Source organism: Rana temporaria, chromosome 4 (assembly GCF_905171775.1).
Source record: "Rana temporaria chromosome 4, aRanTem1.1, whole genome shotgun sequence".
In the NCBI taxonomy this organism is placed as follows: Eukaryota; Metazoa; Chordata; class Amphibia; order Anura; family Ranidae; genus Rana; species Rana temporaria.
Window position 1 is genome coordinate 178,226,621 of NC_053492.1, and position 18,237 is coordinate 178,244,857.

Below are 18,237 nucleotides of genomic sequence, written 5' to 3' on the forward strand. Positions count from 1 at the left end.
TGGAGATGTTCATAAAAAGGCTTTCTTTACTTTAGCAGGCTCAGCCCTGCAATCGGCTCACTGCAATTTCCATATGTCAAACTACAGCTAACTGGACTAGGGCACGGAACAACTAATATGACCCCGTTTTGCAGGATCATACTTTAAAGGGCATTTACAGCAATTACCGTCTGCTCTGCTTTTTGTATATTGTGTAGTTGCCTTTAGAACATGTCAAGACAAATTTCCAGAATGCCGCTAATCTTCATTTTACATGCACAGGATCTTGTGGCTAAAACCCTGGACAGCTTAGAGGATCTTTGTTGATAAAAAAAATGTGTTCAGCAGCTACAAAAACTGCAGCTGCTGGCTTTTACTAAACGCATACTAACCAGTCCTCGGCTCCAGCCCTCTCCACTAGGGCTGGTTATTTACCAGTCTTTGGTTCCCTAGTGCCGCTATCTTGGATGTGAGAAGCCCGCTGTGACTTCCTGTGGTTTGCTCCCCACTGCGCATGCGTGTGTGATGTGTCCCAAAGGTTGAAAAACTTCTTCCTGGGTCGCCTTGGTGAACCAAGCGGAAGTAGGAGCGGGTACCTTTCAGAAAAGGGGGGTAAAATAACTTCCAGAAGAAGGATAATTAAAAGCAGAACTTCCCTTTTCAGGTGAAGTTCCACTTTAAGAATGCCTCCCGCATATCTTTTTCGCACCTTTTCAAGAAAGATGTCTGTATTGGGAGGCACTTTTCCATTTCACAAAAGATGAAAATAAGGGAAAGAACGTCGACCCTGGAAGGTCGTGTTAAGGAATTAGAGGACACTTCACAGCCATTAACCACTTAAGACCCGGACCATTATGCAGGTTAAGGACCTTGCCCCTTTTTGCGATTCGACACTGCGTCATTTTAACTGACAATTGCGACGTGGCTCCCAAACAAAATTGGCGTCCTTTTTTTCCCACAAATAGAGCTTTCTTTTGGTAGTATTTGATCACCTCCTGCGGTTTTAATTTTTTGCGCTATAAACAAAAATAGAGCGACAATTTTGAAAAAAATGCAATATTGTTTACTTTTTGCTATACTATCCCCCAAAAATATTTTAAAAAAAACTTTTTTCCCTCGGTTTAGGCCGATACGTATTCTTCTACATATTTTTGGTTAAAAAAATCGCAATAAGCGTTTATCGATTGGTTTGCACAAAATGTATAGCGTTTACAAAATAGGGGATAGTTTTATTGCATTTTTATAAAAATAAATAAAAAAATTACTACTAATGGCGGCGATCAGCGTTTTTTTTTTGTGACTGCGACATTTTGGCGGACACATCGGACAATTTTGACACGTTTTTGGGACCATTGTCATTTTCACAGCAAAAAGTGCTATAAAAATGCACTGTTTACTGTGAAAATGACAATTGCAGTTTAGGAGTTAACCACTAGGGGGCACTGTAGGGGTCAAGTGTGACCTCATATGTGTTTCTAACTGTAGGGGGGCAGGGCTGGACGTGTGACGTCATTGATCGTCTTTCCCTATATCAGGTGACCGGGTTTGTGGGCGCGGTCACAGAGCTTAGGACCAGGTCGCAAGCGCGCCGCCGGCAGCGCTCACGCGACCCCACGGCTGGGCTTATAGAGACACGTACAGGTACGTGATTGTGCCCAGCCGTGCCATTCTGCCAGCGTACATCGGCGTGAAGGGGGTCATTAAGTGGTTAAGTACAGATATTAAAGAAGCAATGAAAAAAAATCAGATATCAATGCTCGAAGGGTGGAAGATCTTGAAAACCGCCTTCGGCGTAATATTAGGTTGGTGGGTCCCAAAATGTTGAAAGTTTTTCTTAGTTTGTCAGTAAATTTTGTAATTAAGTAATTTTTCTCCTTTGCTGATGAGGCGGCACCAATAGGCAGCACTTAAGGACACTGATGATGAGGTACTTATATGCCGCACTGATGTGTGGCACTGATGAGTGGCATTGATGGTCAGCCATGACTGGCATCACTAATGGCCACTGATTTCTCGCCCTTGTGGGCACTGATGGCTGGCACTTGTGGGCAAAGGTGGGCACTGATTGCTGGCAGTGGTGAGCACACATTGCTGGCACTGGTGGGCGCCTAATTGTCATCAGGGCACTGATTACATCCCTAGATGTCCTCTGTGAGGAGATGTATCTGATCGGCTCTCCTCTCCTCACACTGTTAGTGGGAGGCAAAGAGCAACGATTACCGGCATCTCCGTGTTTACATGTGACCCGCTGTGATTGGACACAGCCGATCACAAAAGAGAATAGGGAAGAGAAGATGGGTGGTGGTAGGAAGAAGGGGGGGGATAGGGGTAATATTGCTCTTAGAGGCCTTGTATTCAATGGATTTGTTGGTGGATATTGTTTTCTTTTTATCAAATGAATGGTGTGGAAATGGTGTACGAGAAGCCTCTTATAGGGTATTTTTTTTCTCATATATAGATAGATGTGGGGGGTAAGACACAAGGAACATGATGGTCTAATGGAGGAGGGTGGAGGGAGAGGGGCGAAGGGGATAGAGAGAATTTCCCTTGTATCTTGGAATATTATGGGGCTTAGTGACCCAGTAAAGAGACCAGCAATGTTTACTACATTAAACCCGTTTTCTCTGGCCTATTATCTTCCTGCAGAATCGACTCACTTAAATACACATAAATACAATTATTTGAAGCATGCACAATATAATAAGCAATATAATTCTACTTGTACTACATATTCTAGAGGTGTATCTATATTAATAGCAAATTATGTTGATTTCCTCTGCAGGCAGGTACAAGCGGATATTAAAGATTACTATATTTTTTTTTTTATATTGCACAATGTATAGAAAATCATATGTTTTGGCTAATATATACAGTTGTGCTCATAAGTTTACATACCCTGGCAGAATTTATGATTTCTTGGCCATTTTTCAGAGAATATGAAGGATAAAAAAAAAAAATTCTTTCACTCATGGTTAGTGTTTGGCTGAAGCTATTTTTTATCAATCAACTGTGTTTTACTCTTTTTTAAATCATAATCACAACAGAAACTACCCAATTGGCCCTGATCATTACATACCCTGACGATTTTAGTCTGATGGCATGCACACAAGTTGACACAAAGGTGTTTGAATGGGTACTATAGGTATCCATCCTCACCTGTGATCTGTTTGCTTGTAATTAGTGTGCGTGTTGAAAAGGTCAATGAGTTTCTGGACTCCTGACAAACCCTTGCATCTTTCATCCAGTGTTGCACTGATTTTTCTAGATTCTGAGTCATGAGAAAGCAAACGAATTGTCAAAGGATCTGCGGGCAAAAGCAGTTGAACTGTATAAAACCGGAAAGGGATATAAAAAGATAGCCAAGGAATTGAGAAGGCCATTTGGTAGTGTTCAAACTCTAATCAAGAAGTGGAAAATAAGGGGCTCTGCTGAAACCAATAAATACAAAAAGGTGATTAGCGCTAAAGAAAATACCCAATGGGGTGGCTTAAATGTGGCAATAAACACAAAAATATTAAAATAAACACAAAGTGCAAGTAATGAATACAACACCAAAAATGACCATCAAAGGTGTGTGAATGAATGTACAATACAAATCAATTAGTGCACTGAAAAGTGAAAGTTATATATATATATATATATATATATATATATATATATATATATATATATATATATATATATATATATATATATATATATATATATATATATATATATATATATATATATATATATATATATATATATATATATATATATATTAGGAATCCTCCTGTAGGGCTGGTGACTCTTAGAACCATGTGATATAAATAGCAAAGCTTCTCCCCTGGAGATATCCACTTTGGGAGTGTTTATGATCACAAAAAATATCCACGCCCAGTCTCCCAGAACTCTCACCTTACTGGTGTAATAACTTGCATGTAGCAAAAATGGCAAGGACCTTATAAAGTAATTTCTCCCACTTTTCTCCAAATCCTCTCCAATGGTGTATCTGTTATGGCCGCCCGTCTTGTAGCACTTCCACGGGTCTCAGATACTCTTAATATCTTGTCATAACTTTTCTATCTCCGATAGATTACGATGAACAAGCGGTCGATGTAGTCTCTGATAAGTCCACTAGGGTGTGCTGTCCTGTTCTGTCAAAGGACCTTCGAGAAGACGCTCCTTTCCTCCTGGCAGCCAACGGTCAAAATAGCTAAGTAAGCTGTTCTGGCTGAATAACCCCCAGCCAGAACAGCTCGCATGATGGGGCCAAGCTTACTGAGGAGAAACGTGAAGTGATAAATTCAGATAAAGAAAAAAAACTTTTAGAAGGGAAATTGAAGGAAAAAGTTGGTGAACCAACAATGCACTAGCTTAAAGGAACCTATTTAGAAAATAAAAAACAAACCTTTACAATCCCTTTTAAAAAAAAAAACTTTCACAACCCTGGGAAATTCAAACTGACCAACAGGCCCAACAACAAGGGTCCGAACTGACATTATAGAAACCAAAATGGCTACTGTGCAGTAGCGATCCTCTAAGGGAATATCCCTGATGGAATTAGAGGGTGGTTTCTGCAGGGCCCAGAGAACCAAGTTGAAATCCAAGGAAGCCCAGGGTGCTGCAATGTGGGCTTAATGCAAGATGCACCTTGAAGGAAAGATTTTTACGAAGGAAAGCAAAGCCAGAGATCTTTCAAAAACAAAGGACAAGGCCGAAACCTATTATTTCAGAGTGCTTAAAGGGGAGTTCCAGCCAATATTTATGTTTATTAAAAGTCGGCAGCTACAAAAAGTGTAGCTGCTGGCTTTTAATAAACAGACACTTACCTGTTCCAGCGACGTGCCCAGCCGGGGCTCCGCTCCTCTCCCCCCCCTCCCCAGGCCGGCGTCTTCATTGTCACTGTGGGCACCCAGCCGTGAGCGCTTTCGGCTTTAACGGCCGGGCACCCACTGCGCATGCGCGAGCGGCGCTGCGCTTTTTGATTGGACAGGCGATCGCCTAGGACCTGTCACGTGTCCTAGGCGATCGCCTACAGGGAGGGGCTGCCAAAAGACGATTAAGCTTAATCGCCTTTGCAGCCCCTCGGCGGAAGGAGGAAGTGGGACAGGAAGCCCCCACTCCCCCCCCAAAAAAATTACATGCCAAATGTGGCATGTAAGGGGGTGAGGAGTGGGATAAGCGGAAGTTCCATTTTTGGGTGGAACTCCGCTTTAAGGACCAAGCCTCCTTCTGACATTTGTTGTTTACAACTTAAACGCCTTTTTTTCCTAGAAAATTACTTAGAACCCCCAAACGTTATTAAAAAAAAATTCGAACATCCTAGAGAAAAAAAAAATGGCGATTGTTGCAATACTTTGTCACACCATATTTGCGCAGCGTCTTACAAGCGCACTTTTTTGGGGGGAAAATACTTGTTGGAAAAATTTAGACAACCGTGAAGTTAGCCCGCTCGTGGAATGGCAACAAATTTTTACCCTTAAAAATCTCCATGCAGCAAGGCCTAATTCAGGTGTCAACAAAAGGTAATATTCTCTTACTATATCACCATGGGAATAAGTGAGATTGTATTTTGGCCATAACACCCCTTCACTATTCCTTTCTGTCCTGAAATAAATAGTTATTTAACTACGGTATCTAAAGCTGGGTATACACTGGGAGTTTATCCCCATATCCACACATGCAACCTGGATGCAGGGATCTCCCCTACTGCGCTATTGTATTCTGACAGATTATGCCCCCTCTGTCAGAATGTACTGATCAGCACTGCAGCCATTGGCTGCATGTTCCAATCAAAAACTGGTTTTCCAGCAGGACCGTTTAACAGAAGCCACTCTAACGACCAGGTTCTGATGAACATATGGGGGTACACACCGGCTGAAACGGTCGATTTTTTTGGACTGTGTATGCCCAGCTTTAGTTTTAGGCTTATGTGGATTTGTGCTGGAATTTATGCACATTACTTACAACTATACCATCTTAAAACTGCGTTATACTGACCACAAAAGTACTTGCGACAGACTGTTTATTGTAAACAACACTTCGTATTAACATAACCATTATCACTGTACTTTTCGCAATACTCTACAAAAATAAATTTATGGCTACAAAAATTGCTTTGTAAAATACTTTCTTATGCTATACACATATTCAGCAATAATTTCACTAGTGGTGCCTAGCCTTTTTTTTTTTAATATGGAGCCCATTTTTGGTACCAATATTTTGCAATTACGAAAGAAATGCGCTGGTTTTGGGTCCCAATCAATAGGCTGTGCACTTTAGTTCTATGCTACACTTCTATTCGACAAGCAAAAAGACCTTCGACATGGTGATCTTGTAAATCTCAGTTAACTAAATGAAGCACGAGTCATACTTTGGGAATTTAATCTCCATCTCAAAGTCTTTTCATCCTTTTTAGTTCTACTCTGCTGAGAGTCTGGTCGAGGTGTTACATTGCCAGTTTCCTCTTTTGCTGGACTGCAGTAGACCATACACATAAGAGACAAATGCTGAGTCAGTTTTACCATGCCCACTATGGATGCTCCACCAACGAGCATAAGAGTTGGCCAAAAAAGGCAATGAAACACTACTGATCGGTCATACTTTTTAATCAATATGACATCTTCTGGTTTACTGTCATGTCGATGAAAGCATGCAAATGGGGTGTCATTCTTGCCTTCGAAGTACTGTTTCACATCTAGAACACCATCCAGCAGATCATTCTTATCTCGTTGGCACTTTGGAACATAAAAGCACTTCATGAAATAAAAAGAAATATTGGGATTGTTAGTACTGGTCAGTTTTTTTTTGAAAACTGAGATTATGGACATGGTTTACAGTGTCTATATTTTTCAAACACAGACAATCTGAGATTAAGAGTAATGAGGTACACATACACTATATTGTAAAAAGTATTGGAATGTCTGCCTTCACACGCACAATATTGGGTTGGCCCACCCGATCACATTAAGACCACCCACCTAATGTTGAGTAGGTCCCCTTTTTGTCACCAAAACAACCCTGAACCCTTGAGACATGGACTTCAAACTAACGTTTGCATTAATGGCAGGACCCAAAGTTTCCCAGCAGAACATTGCTAATAACATCACACTGCCTCTGACAGCTTGCCTTCTTCCCATAGTGCATATTGGTGCCATCTCTTTCACAGTTGAGCCACACACACACCCGACCATCCACATGACGTGAAAGAAAATTAAATTCATTAAACCAGGTCACCTTCTTTCATTGCTCTGTGGTTCTGATGGTCACTTGCCCATTGTAGGTGCTTGTTGCTGTGGACATGGGTCAGCTTGGGCACCCAGACCAGTCTGCAGCTCCACTGCCCCCATACAACACAAACTGTGATGCATTATGTGTTCTGACAACTTTCTATCGGGACCAGCATTAAAGGGGTTGTAAAGGTTTGTTTTTTATTTTCTAAATAGGTTCCTTTAAGCTAGTGCATTGTTGGTGCACTTACCATTTTCCTTCGATTTCCCTTCTAAATGTTTTTTTCTTTGAATTTCTCACTTCCTGTTTTTCCTCAGTAAGCTGTTCTGGATGACTAACCCCCACCCAGAATGGCTCGGATGATGGGGGCAAGCTTACTAAGGAGGAACAGGAAGTGAGAAATTCAGACAAAGAAAAAAAACATTTAGAAAGGAAATCGAAGGAAAAGGTAAGTGAACCAACAATGCACTAGCTTAAAGCAACCTATTTAGAAAATAAAAAACTGAACCTTTACAACCCTTTTAACTCTCCTTGTGTATCAATGAGCCTTGGCTGCCCATGACCCCGTCACTGGTTCACTTATTTGTATAATTTTAGGTAGGTCCTAACCACTATAGACTGGGAACATCCAACAAGAGCTGCAGTTTTGGAGTTGATCTGACCCTGTTGTCAAGCTTTTTTCATTTGGCCCTTGGAAAAGTCATTCATATCCTTACACTTATAATTTTTACTGCTTTTAGCACATCAACTTCAGGGGCAACGTGTTGCTGCCTATTATATCTCACTCACTTTCACCCTACATTTTATGAAATTGTCCCTTCGCTGAAAATCCTCCTACCCTGATAACCCCCCCAGCCCCCTTTGCTGTCTTCCACAGTGAAGGGGAAGATGCCTTTCACAATACCACATTGAAAGGCACTCTTCAAGAGAGCCTGACTATGCCTGCCCTCTTCCCATCTGTTGTATTCCTAAAAACTGTTACTACAGCTTCTATGAAAAAAAAGCACAATCTATGAATGGAGGGGGCTGATCTATCAATCATCCACATGTCCTCCATTCATAGATTCTGTTTCTTCACATGTGTTAACTTAAAGGTTTTAAAGCTGAACTCTGGGATATAAAAAAAAGATTGACTAAATATGAAAGACATATGCATTCTTTATTTTTACTTGAATCTTTGTGTTTTTTCTGATTTTCTTCCAGATCTTTGCAGTAGTAAAGTGTGAAACTTTGCCTTTGTGCAGCAACTTTCTGCAGTAAAGACCAGCCGATCTTATACTCTCTCCTGTGTAGAATGACTGATCTTGTATATGGCCCGTACTCTAAGTCTGAAGGCAGCCCGTACATGCTACATTTACAAGTTTATAACTGCAATTGAAAAGGCATTTGGGTCACAAAAAGTTAATTTATATCCTTTGCAGCTATTAAAGGATAAGTATACCTTTGTTACATGTTCCACCAATATTTAGGGTGGCATATGTAATATGTTACAGCTCCTGTCCCCTCCCTGTGACAGCAGGCAAGGGTTCTTCTCCCCACACCCAATGTCACTTTTTAAAAACAGCGAGGCATCACCCATACAGCAGCATTTCTGTGAATGAATAAACTACAAGTACCGTCTGATAATGGCAAACGGACTTGTAGTTTGAATGGGCTGCAGGCGCGCTGATGTGTTCATAGTCCACTGACATATTCTTCAACTCTTAAACAGAAAGCCGCTACAGGAGTACAGGCTGAAAGCTGGATGACATGTCTGCAGGGGCCCACATTGCACCCATGATCTACTTATCGCGGGTACAATACCTTCCAGGCTGTTGCATGAAAAAAATAATAAATGCATTTTTTTCCTAAAAAAATATGTGCATTTATTATTTTTGTAAAATTGAACTTGGGTTCAGCTTTAGATTTCATTTTGGAAAATACATAGGGTTTTTATTGCCATTTTCTAGGGAAAATGTGGTCAGTTATATACTTTTGGCACTCTCTGAAAACTTTGTATGCAAAAGTTTAATGAAAGGATGTGTTGTATTATTGTCGAAACCCAGAATCCTGTTTGATGTATGTATCCTGTACTGTTAATATACATGTTACCGTGAGCATTGGCAGATGTCAGCGTACTCACCTTGGGGTTTATCTGGACAGCCTCTTCATTATAATGCAGGGCAGCAACATGACCAGAAGCAGACACGTTCACCAGTATCTGAAGACAGGGGTATTTGGACTGGCCATGGCAATCTACACCACATGTGAAGGAACAGTCCACCCAGTCATCCATTATATCCGCCTGAATAATTGTGCAGTTGGACTCTTCGTTCCATACACTAATAGACAGAAAAATGATTTTCAGTTGAGGTTTATCATGCACCATTGCTGCAAAGCAATACCATATGACTGTAATAAAATTTGTTTTTTTGTGGAATTGTGAGTGCTAATTATGATAGCATGGTGTTATAAAACCCCAAAACATAACAGCTTTGTCTGCTGTTCACACGCATGGACATGATAAACGATGAACTGTGGGATAAGCATATATTGTAAGAGTCATGTGAATTTATGCATAAATCTTGGTATGCTTTGTTTAGTTCTAGATCTATGTAATAATCTGGTGTCTGCCTTGCCTTTCTGTAATGAAGTCTAGTCACTGCTGCTCTCCCTCTCATTGTGCATGGTGACTGGTCTTGTATAATAAGATGGTTGTAATTAAATGTCAGTAAACAGTCTTAAAGCTCAATGGGCTGGCCTCTTACCCTAGTCATCAATATCAAGCAAATAAGCAGACCAGAGAATGATGCAAAAAAAATTTGCATAATCCAACAATAATATATACAAAAAGCATAATTCCAGATAAACCACAGTGCTGTTGCAGAAAGTAATGAAAACTTGTATGTAGCGTTCTCTATCTCCAAATGCACGTTTTATTTACCTACTGTTAGAAATATTTTTTACAAAGGCTATACATACTTAAAGATATACTTACGATACATAAGGATAAAAAAATAGCAAATAAGGAAAAAATAATATAGCGTATACAATTGCGACACAAGTCATATTGTAATTGCGACACAAGTCATATTGTAATTGCGACACAAGCTCTGTCATTTTCTGTAAAGTGCAATGCAGTATGGCTACCTGGAGGTGTTGTGTAAACAGAATGTGTACAGAACGCCCCCCAGATATGTAATTTCCAGCTTGTCTGATTGGCTCACTGATTTTCCCAGAAGTCTGCACTAAAATGCAAGTCATATTTCAGACCTCCCCTGCATTAAAAATAAAAAAGTTGGTGAGATACTCCCAATAGGAAATCGTGTCTAAAGGGATGCAGGCCCAGCAGCTTTCCTCATTGGTGCACTGCAGGTGCAGCAGTCGATTTATAATTATAAAACCACTCTGATTACTAGATTCATTGACATTCACATGAACACAAACGCACTTGGATTTCTTCAGAATAGCAAAAGGTAGGAATCTTTAACAAAGTTTGTTAAAATCCTTGTAATGTACACAGATCACCCAGAGGGGAATGTTTTTTTTTTTTTTTTCAAAAGTGGAGTTACTCTTTAAGGCCCAGATTCACGTAGAGCGGCGCATATTTAGTTTGTCGTAACGCATGTCATTTACGTTACGGCGGCTGAATTTTGTGACGTAAGTGCCGTATCCACAGAGTATTTGCGCCCAAATTTGCGCCAGCGTAACGTAAATTCCGAGGCGTAAGGCGGGGTAATTGAAAGTGGGAAGGAAGTGGGCGTGCTTCATTGAAATGAGCCGTGACCCCATGCAAATGAAGGGCCGGCCGCACTGCGCATGCGCGCACGAATCTGCACCTCACTGGGCATGCTCAGAACTCGGCCCGGCGCAATCAGTGAGATATGAAATAGGCCAAGCATACTTGGTGAGATACGCCCATGTATAAATAGCCCCACACAAACACCCTTCCATTGCAAAAGTACATCCCTGTGTTCCCCTTCCTAAAGCAAGGTGCCTTTGTTCTGTTATCTGTTGGTGTTTGTTGGTTAGTGTAGTATTGTTAGAGTAAAGATTTATTGAAGTAGGAGATTGTAGTAGCTGTGTGTTTTTTGTGTCTGTTTTTTCTGTTTGTTTTTTTGAATTTGTATTAGCTGTCTGCTTGTGTTGTTTGATTTTGGTGTCTGGTTTTTGCTGTCTGATTTTTGTGTTTGTTCTGTGTCTTTTTGTCTCTGTTTGTTCTGTGTGCTTTTGTGTTTGTTTGTTCTGTTTGATTTTTGTGTCTGTTTGGTGCTGAGTGCTGTGTGGTGAGATGGCACCCAAGAGGAGAAAGCTGAACTTCTCGGTGCATGAGAAGCAAATCCTTGCTCGGGCCATCACCCGATTTGGGCGATATTTGCATGGCCCTGAGAGCCGGGACATCACCCCGGCCAGGAAAAGGGCGATCATCCAGGACATTACGGATCAGATCAATGCGGGGGGGGGAGAGGAGGACCACCAGTGGCATTGCAAAGAAGATCAATGATCTGAGGAGCCTGGTCCGTGACAAGCTGGCCCAGGTAAATGCCCATGCTAGGGGCACTGGTGGGGGCCCACCTTGCCCCGTCAGGTGGACAGAGGAGGAGCGTGCGGTGGCCCAGTACTTCCACAGCCAGCAAGTGGTGGGCCTGCCTGGCTTTGACTCAGAGGAGGGCGTGAGGACAGGTACGTTTTTTTTTTCTATCTGGCAAGTAGCCTGTGTGTGGGGGGGGGAGGGAATATGTGCCAAGTGTGTGGATCCTCCAACCTGTGTATGTTTTGTGTCATCCACAGATGGCCAGGAGGCTGCTGGGCCATCAGGCCAGTCTGCACCATCCCCGGGACTTCAGGCTGTTGAAGAGCCCCAAGAAAGGCAGGAGTCCTCAGGGCAGGGGAGTGAACACAACTCACCTCATGGGGGGGGGAGGTTGTGGATGATCGGATGGACCTTGCCAGGGAAATCCTTTTGTCTTTGGATGATGCTCCCACTGTGGCTGCCCCTGTGGCTGGCAGCAGTCAGGCCTCCATCAGGGGTAGCCCCTCACACTCCTCCCCCAACAGGGCTCCCCCCCAGGGGGCTCCCCTCATCCCAGGCCACAAGCCTCATCTTCAGGCAGAAAGGCCACCCAGAAGACCAGGGGGTTGGCCGAGGTTCTGCCTGCCAATCTGCGGAGGGACCAGGCCCGTCAGACACAACAACTGGGTCAGGTCACCCGGTCTTTGGCCCAGATGGAGGACAGCCTGGCCGCCTTTAAGGAGTCGGTCAATGATGTGGGCACGAACTTGTTGGCGGTCATAACATGCTTTTGTGACCTGCAGACCGCCACAGCAGGCGTGGCCCTGGAGGTGAGTGCCCTGACCCAGGCTGTCAACGCCAATACCCAGGCTGTCCAGGCCAATACGGCAGCCCTCACTGTGGGCCTGAACAGGATAGCCGTGGCCTTGGAAGGCAGGCCAGCAGGTGTGCAGAGCCCAGGGGAGGCTCCTGCTTCCCCCCCCCATGAGTCTCCCCTGAGGGCCCGTGGCCGGCCCAGGCGTAGCTCACGCCACCGTTGAAAATTTGGGATGTTCTTTTGGGGGTTTTTTTTTGTTTTTTTTTATGAATTTCTACTGTGATTATGATTTGTTTTATGTGTGTGAATGATGTATGAATGTGGGGGTGACATTCCTGATGAAAAAAGGGTGTCGCCCTCATTTTTGGTGGAGTAGGGATCCCCAGGACCAGGGAGAAGTGATCCCAGGTCCATATGAATGGTGTATGAATGCACAGTGACATAATTGGAGCCTTGGCGTGGCGTTGCTGCTCCCTAGTACCGTGTGGGGTACTTGGGTCTAATCCAATTCGATGTGGATGTGGGGTGTGTGCTAGGGACCACAGTGGTGTGCATGCATTCTCATTGTGCCATGTTTAATGTGTGTGTTTACTGTGCAAAGTTGCTTTCTGCGTGTCTCTAAAGTCACTAGTATAGCTTTGAGCATGGATGCCCCTGGCATGTTGGCAGACAGATTGTTGTCCTGCAAGTGTGTGTGCTCAGCTCTTCCCTAACGGTGTTGCTTTAGCTGACCTTTACACGGCTGGTGCAAAGTTAAGGCACCTTTTATAAGGTGTAACTTTACACCGTGAAACTAGCAGATGCGCACAGGGCGTAGCCTACGCCGCACAAGCGTACTTTTGTGGATCGCCGTATCTCCCTCATTTGCATATTTAACTAGCAAATCCGTGGTGTGTCTAGCGTATTTTGCGCTCCAAGATGCGCCGGTGTAATCGTTTTACGTCGGACGGAAAAAACTGATTTTCAGGCGTATCTCGTTTTGAGGATATGGCGCATAAGTACGCGCGGCGCATTTTTGAATTCTTTGTGAATCTGGGCCTAACTCCCTGCATAGAACATTTCTAGATTATGCAATGTTATGTATGTTTATCTGCTCTACTTATATAATTGTTTGATATTAGTGGCTGGGAGCTGTTGAGTTTTAAAACTATTTGCTGACATTTGATATATTATTGTTATGGATTTATTGTTATTCAAATTTGTGAGGCCTCTGCCTGATTTTTTTAAAGCGGTAGTTCACCCTCCTTCACCCCATTATTCCATTACTTTCGGCATCGTAGCGCGAGCTACGGTATGCCGGTCTTAAATTTTTAATCCCCGTACTCACTGTGCTATTGTTGATTGAAGAATCCGACTCCCGCGGGGAATGGGCGTGCCTATGGAGAGGGAGGATGATTGACGGCCGGCTCTGGCACGTCACGCTCCCCGAAGACAGCCGGAGTAGGTCTCGGCTATTCACAGCGCCTGCGCACAGGCTATGCGCAGGCGCCGTGAATAGCCAAGCCTATTTCGGCTATTTCCGGAGAAGCGTGACGTGCCAGGGCCGGCCGTCAATCACCTTCTCTCACCATAGGAACGCCCATTCCCCGGATTCTTCAATCAACGATAGCACAGTGAGTACGGGGATTAAAAATTTAGGACCGGCATACCGTAGCTCGCGCTACGATGCCGAAAGTAATGGAATAATAAAAAAAAACATTATTTTTTTTTTTAACAGGGTGAACCCCCGCTTTAAGGTTGTATGCAAAATTGCTTAAATTTAGGTGATATTTTATTTGCATTTTATGATTGCAGGTCTTAATGCGTTTTTATCTGTTGTTTAAAACCTAAAATAAGCCAAAGAGTCAAGTAAAAGATAAAAAGGGAATCGATGATTAGCAGGAAATGGCAGTTAGAGTTGAGCCTAAGAATGGCAAACCAACAGATGTAGCCAGTTCATATCCACAGAACATGGATTTTCAGAAAAACCTGGTCATTTTGAAGTTTGTTGTCAAAAAGTCAGATCGTGTGTATGGGCCTTTAGCCATACTTTGGTACTCGGCTATAAATATGATTCTGACTGGTGCTGGTAGCAAATTACTAATAATTACTATATAAATGGAATTTGGGAAGGGCAGTTAATAATTTTTTTTTTTTTCACTGGCAATGACGGTAAGCACACTTGCTGTAAAATATAATTTAAGGTGGTAACGTGAGGCTTTTTGAACTCTAGCAATAACCCTTAAAAACGTTATCTGGAACTTACTTGAGCATGAATGGTTTCAGTATTGCAATCCCCAATAAAAAGAACATCATTACTGAAAGGCCCATCATAGTGAACCCCAACAGCATTGCTCTGTCTTCCCCAGCATTGGACACTTTCTTCTTCATCTTATCAGGTGTCTTCACCCCATCGCTGCCACTCTCTTTCCTCTTCACCTTGCCGGATACTGGAGAAAAGGCTTCCCTTAAAATAGCAGAGAATCCCGTTATCATATGAACATGTTTGAATTAAAGTATATGTAAACGCTCACCTTGTAAAACAATCCATTCAGTTTAAAATAGAAATGAAAGGCAAAACATCTGTGCTGTCCACAAGGTTTAGAAATGTGTCTATGGGAATGTTTGATCATTCTTTCAGAAGTGCAATTGTGAGGTTCTGCACTGATGTGGACGAGAAGGCCTGGCTTGCAATCTCCGCTCTAATTCATCCCAAAAGTGTTATATTGGGTTGAGGTCAGGACTCTGAGATCCTGACCTCTGCTCATCCATGTCTTTATGGACCTTGCTTTATGAACTGGTCCAAATCATTTGGTGGAGGTAAGATTATGGTGTGGGGTTGTTTTTCAGGTGTTGGGCTTGGACCCTTAGTTCCAGTGAAGAAAACTCTTAAGGCGTCGGCCTACAATGACATTTTGGACAATTTCATGCTCCTAACTTTGTGGGAACAGTTTGGGGGTGGCCCCTTCCTGTTCCAAAAAAATGGCTGTGCACAGACAAGGTCCATAAAGACATAGATGAGCAAGTTTGCGATGGGGGAACTTGACTGGTCTGCACAGAGTCCTGACCTCAACCCAATAGAACGCCTTTGGGATGAATTAGAGCGGAGACTGCAAGCCAGGCCATCTTGTCCAACATCCGTACCTGACCTCACAAATGCACTTCTGGAAGAATGGGCAAACATTCCCATTCCCACACTCCTACACCTTGTGGACAGCCATCTCAGAAGAGTTTATGCTGTTATAGCTGCAAAGAGTGTGCCAACTCAATATTGAACCCTACGGACTAAGACTGGGATGCCATTAAAGTTCATGTGCGTGTAAAAGGCAGGTGTCCCAATACTTTTGGTAATATAATGTGTGTATGTATTTTTTATATATATATATATATCCCTTTTATTAGCTGCATAAGTAGCTCAGAGAACTAGGGAGAAACCAGGTGCACTGGTCTTTCCAGTAAATGGCTGCGTGGGGGGCATGTCAGTACAAGTCTGATCATTGGAACTGACTAGGGTTGAGCGAACCCGAACTGTAAAGTTCGGGTTCGGTACGGACTTTGTTTTAGTTTTTTTGGACCCAAACCCGAACAATTTGCTGAAAGTTTGGGTTCGGGTCTGGTGTTCGGCAATGCAATGGCGGGCTGCAGGGCAGCCAATCACCATTTGTTTTGCTACTGTAACTAAGAAGCTATCACAGCCATGCCATTAGTAGGCATGGCTGTGATTGGCCAGTGCAACATGTGACCCAGACTCTATATAAGCTAGAGGCACATAGCACAGCTTGTCACTCTGCTTTAGATAGGGTAGGGAAAAGCTGCTGCTGATCTGATCTGAGGGAGAGATTTAGATAGGAGTCAGACTGTCCTGCTACAGAAATCTACACCAGCACTGCATAGGTTCCTGTGAGATACTCTGCATTAGATAGTTTAGGGAAAGGTTCCAGATTGTTCTTTTAGGGAGATAAATATATAGGAGTCAGTCCTGCTTCACAAATCAAATTGCAGCAGCATTGCATATTTTCCTGTGAGATACTCTGCATATTACACCAGCATTGCATATTTTCCTGTGAGATACTCTGCATATTACACCAGCACTGCCTAGGTTCCTGTGAGATACTCTGCATATTACACCAGCACTGCCTAGGTTGCTGTGAGATACTCTGCATATTACACCAGCACTGCATATGTTCCTGTGAGATACTCTGCATTGTATAGTTAAGGGAAAGGTTCCAGATTAGGGAGAGAAATATATAGGAGTCAGTCCTGATTCACAAATCAAATTGCAGCAGCATTGCATATTTTCCTGTGAGATACTCTGCATATTACACCAGCATTGCATATTTTCCTGTGAGATACTCTGCATATTACACCAGCACTGCCTAGGTTCCTGTGAGATACTTTGCATATTACACCAGCACTGCCTAGGTTCCTGTGAGACACTCTGCATATTACACCAGCACTGCCTAGGTTCCTGTGAGAAATATACAGGAGTCAGTCCTGCTTCACAAATCAAATTGCAGCAGCATTGCATATGTTCCTGTGAGATACTCTGCATATTACACCAGCACTGCATATGTTACTGTGAGATACACCATTTATATACTTTTCTTCTATTGTGCTATTCAAAAAACATCCATTTAGAAAAAAAAAATTGCAGTGTTTCTTCCAGTGTTTGCAGTGTTTCCTCCATATCTGTACGTGTGAGATAAACACTTTAGCCAGTGTTCTTCTATTGTTCTATTTAAAAAACACCCATTTAGGGCAAAAATATATATTTTGCAGTGTTTCCTCCAGTTTTTGCAGTGTTTCCTCCATATCTGTACGTGTGAGATAAAACCTAACCCTAACCTCGTCTTCCTAGGTCAAGACTTTATTTTTTTTTAAGTTATTTCCCTATCCAAATGTATTTGCATAGTATTTGCCATTCTCTTACAATTATTTTGCTGCCATTTGCAGCCCTCTAGCCCTTTCCATTCGTTTTTTAGAGATATTTTAGTAGTCAAAAGTCCGGGTCCCCTTTGACTTCAATGGGGTTCGGGTTCGGGGTCAAGTTTGGGTCCCGAACCCGGACTTTTTTCCGAAGTTCGGTCGAACCCGAACATCCAGGTGTCTGCTCAACTCTAGAACTGACCATGCTGTGCTCTCATGCCTAGTGTCAGATTTAATAGGGAAGCAAGCAGATGGACTGGCAGGAACACCAGGGATTTCACACAAAGGAAGAAATATAAAAAGAACAGGATCATTTTTCATACAAGTACATGGTACAGTAGACAAATATCAGCAATATGAATTGTTGAGTTAAAATATTCTTTAATATATAAGATAAATGCATTCCATTATGTGCAAACCTTTTGTGATTACTTCCACAAAGCTTTATAATAAAATATTTCCGCAAAGAGACTGTGTTAAAGTGGATGTAAACCCACTCTCATCCTTTCTAAACTACTGCCATAGTGCTGATCTATAAGGATATACATGCCCCCTGCATGTATCCTTACCTGTCAAATGTCTCCCCTCTGTCTGTTATAAGAACTGAAAAACTGCAGATTCTGTGGGTGGATCTGTTGTCTGGAGCTCGGTGGGTGGAGTCGTGATGTCAGTAGACTCCCGCCCACCTTTAGCTCCCCTTGTCAACATGCATTTTTTCCTTTGTATTCCTTACACTAAATTCACTAGCATCCAGTCAAAATCCAGAAAAGTAACCACATGACTTCAGAAAAGGAGTGAGGGTGGGAATTAAAAAAATAATGCCTCTCTC

At 42.6% G+C, this 18,237-nt stretch overlaps 1 protein-coding gene across 3 annotated transcripts in view; it reads right to left on the reverse strand.

The window, feature by feature from the left end:
• Nucleotides 1–5,975: 5,975 nt before the first annotated feature.
• KCNMB3 (potassium calcium-activated channel subfamily M regulatory beta subunit 3) overlaps nucleotides 5,976–18,237 on the reverse strand; it is a 37,615-nt gene continuing 25,353 nt past the window's right edge. For 2 of the 3 annotated variants that reach the window (XM_040349410.1, XM_040349411.1), the window contains exons 2-4: nucleotides 14,749–14,949; nucleotides 9,317–9,515; nucleotides 5,976–6,719 (exon numbers count right to left, since the gene is read on the reverse strand). In XM_040349410.1, the coding sequence (XP_040205344.1) occupies nucleotides 6,312–6,719; nucleotides 9,317–9,515; nucleotides 14,749–14,949 (808 nt within the window). In that variant the 3' untranslated portion in view covers nucleotides 5,976–6,311. The remainder of the gene's footprint in view (nucleotides 6,720–9,316; nucleotides 9,516–14,748; nucleotides 14,950–18,237) is intronic. The other variant, XM_040349412.1, reaches the window with a different exon arrangement.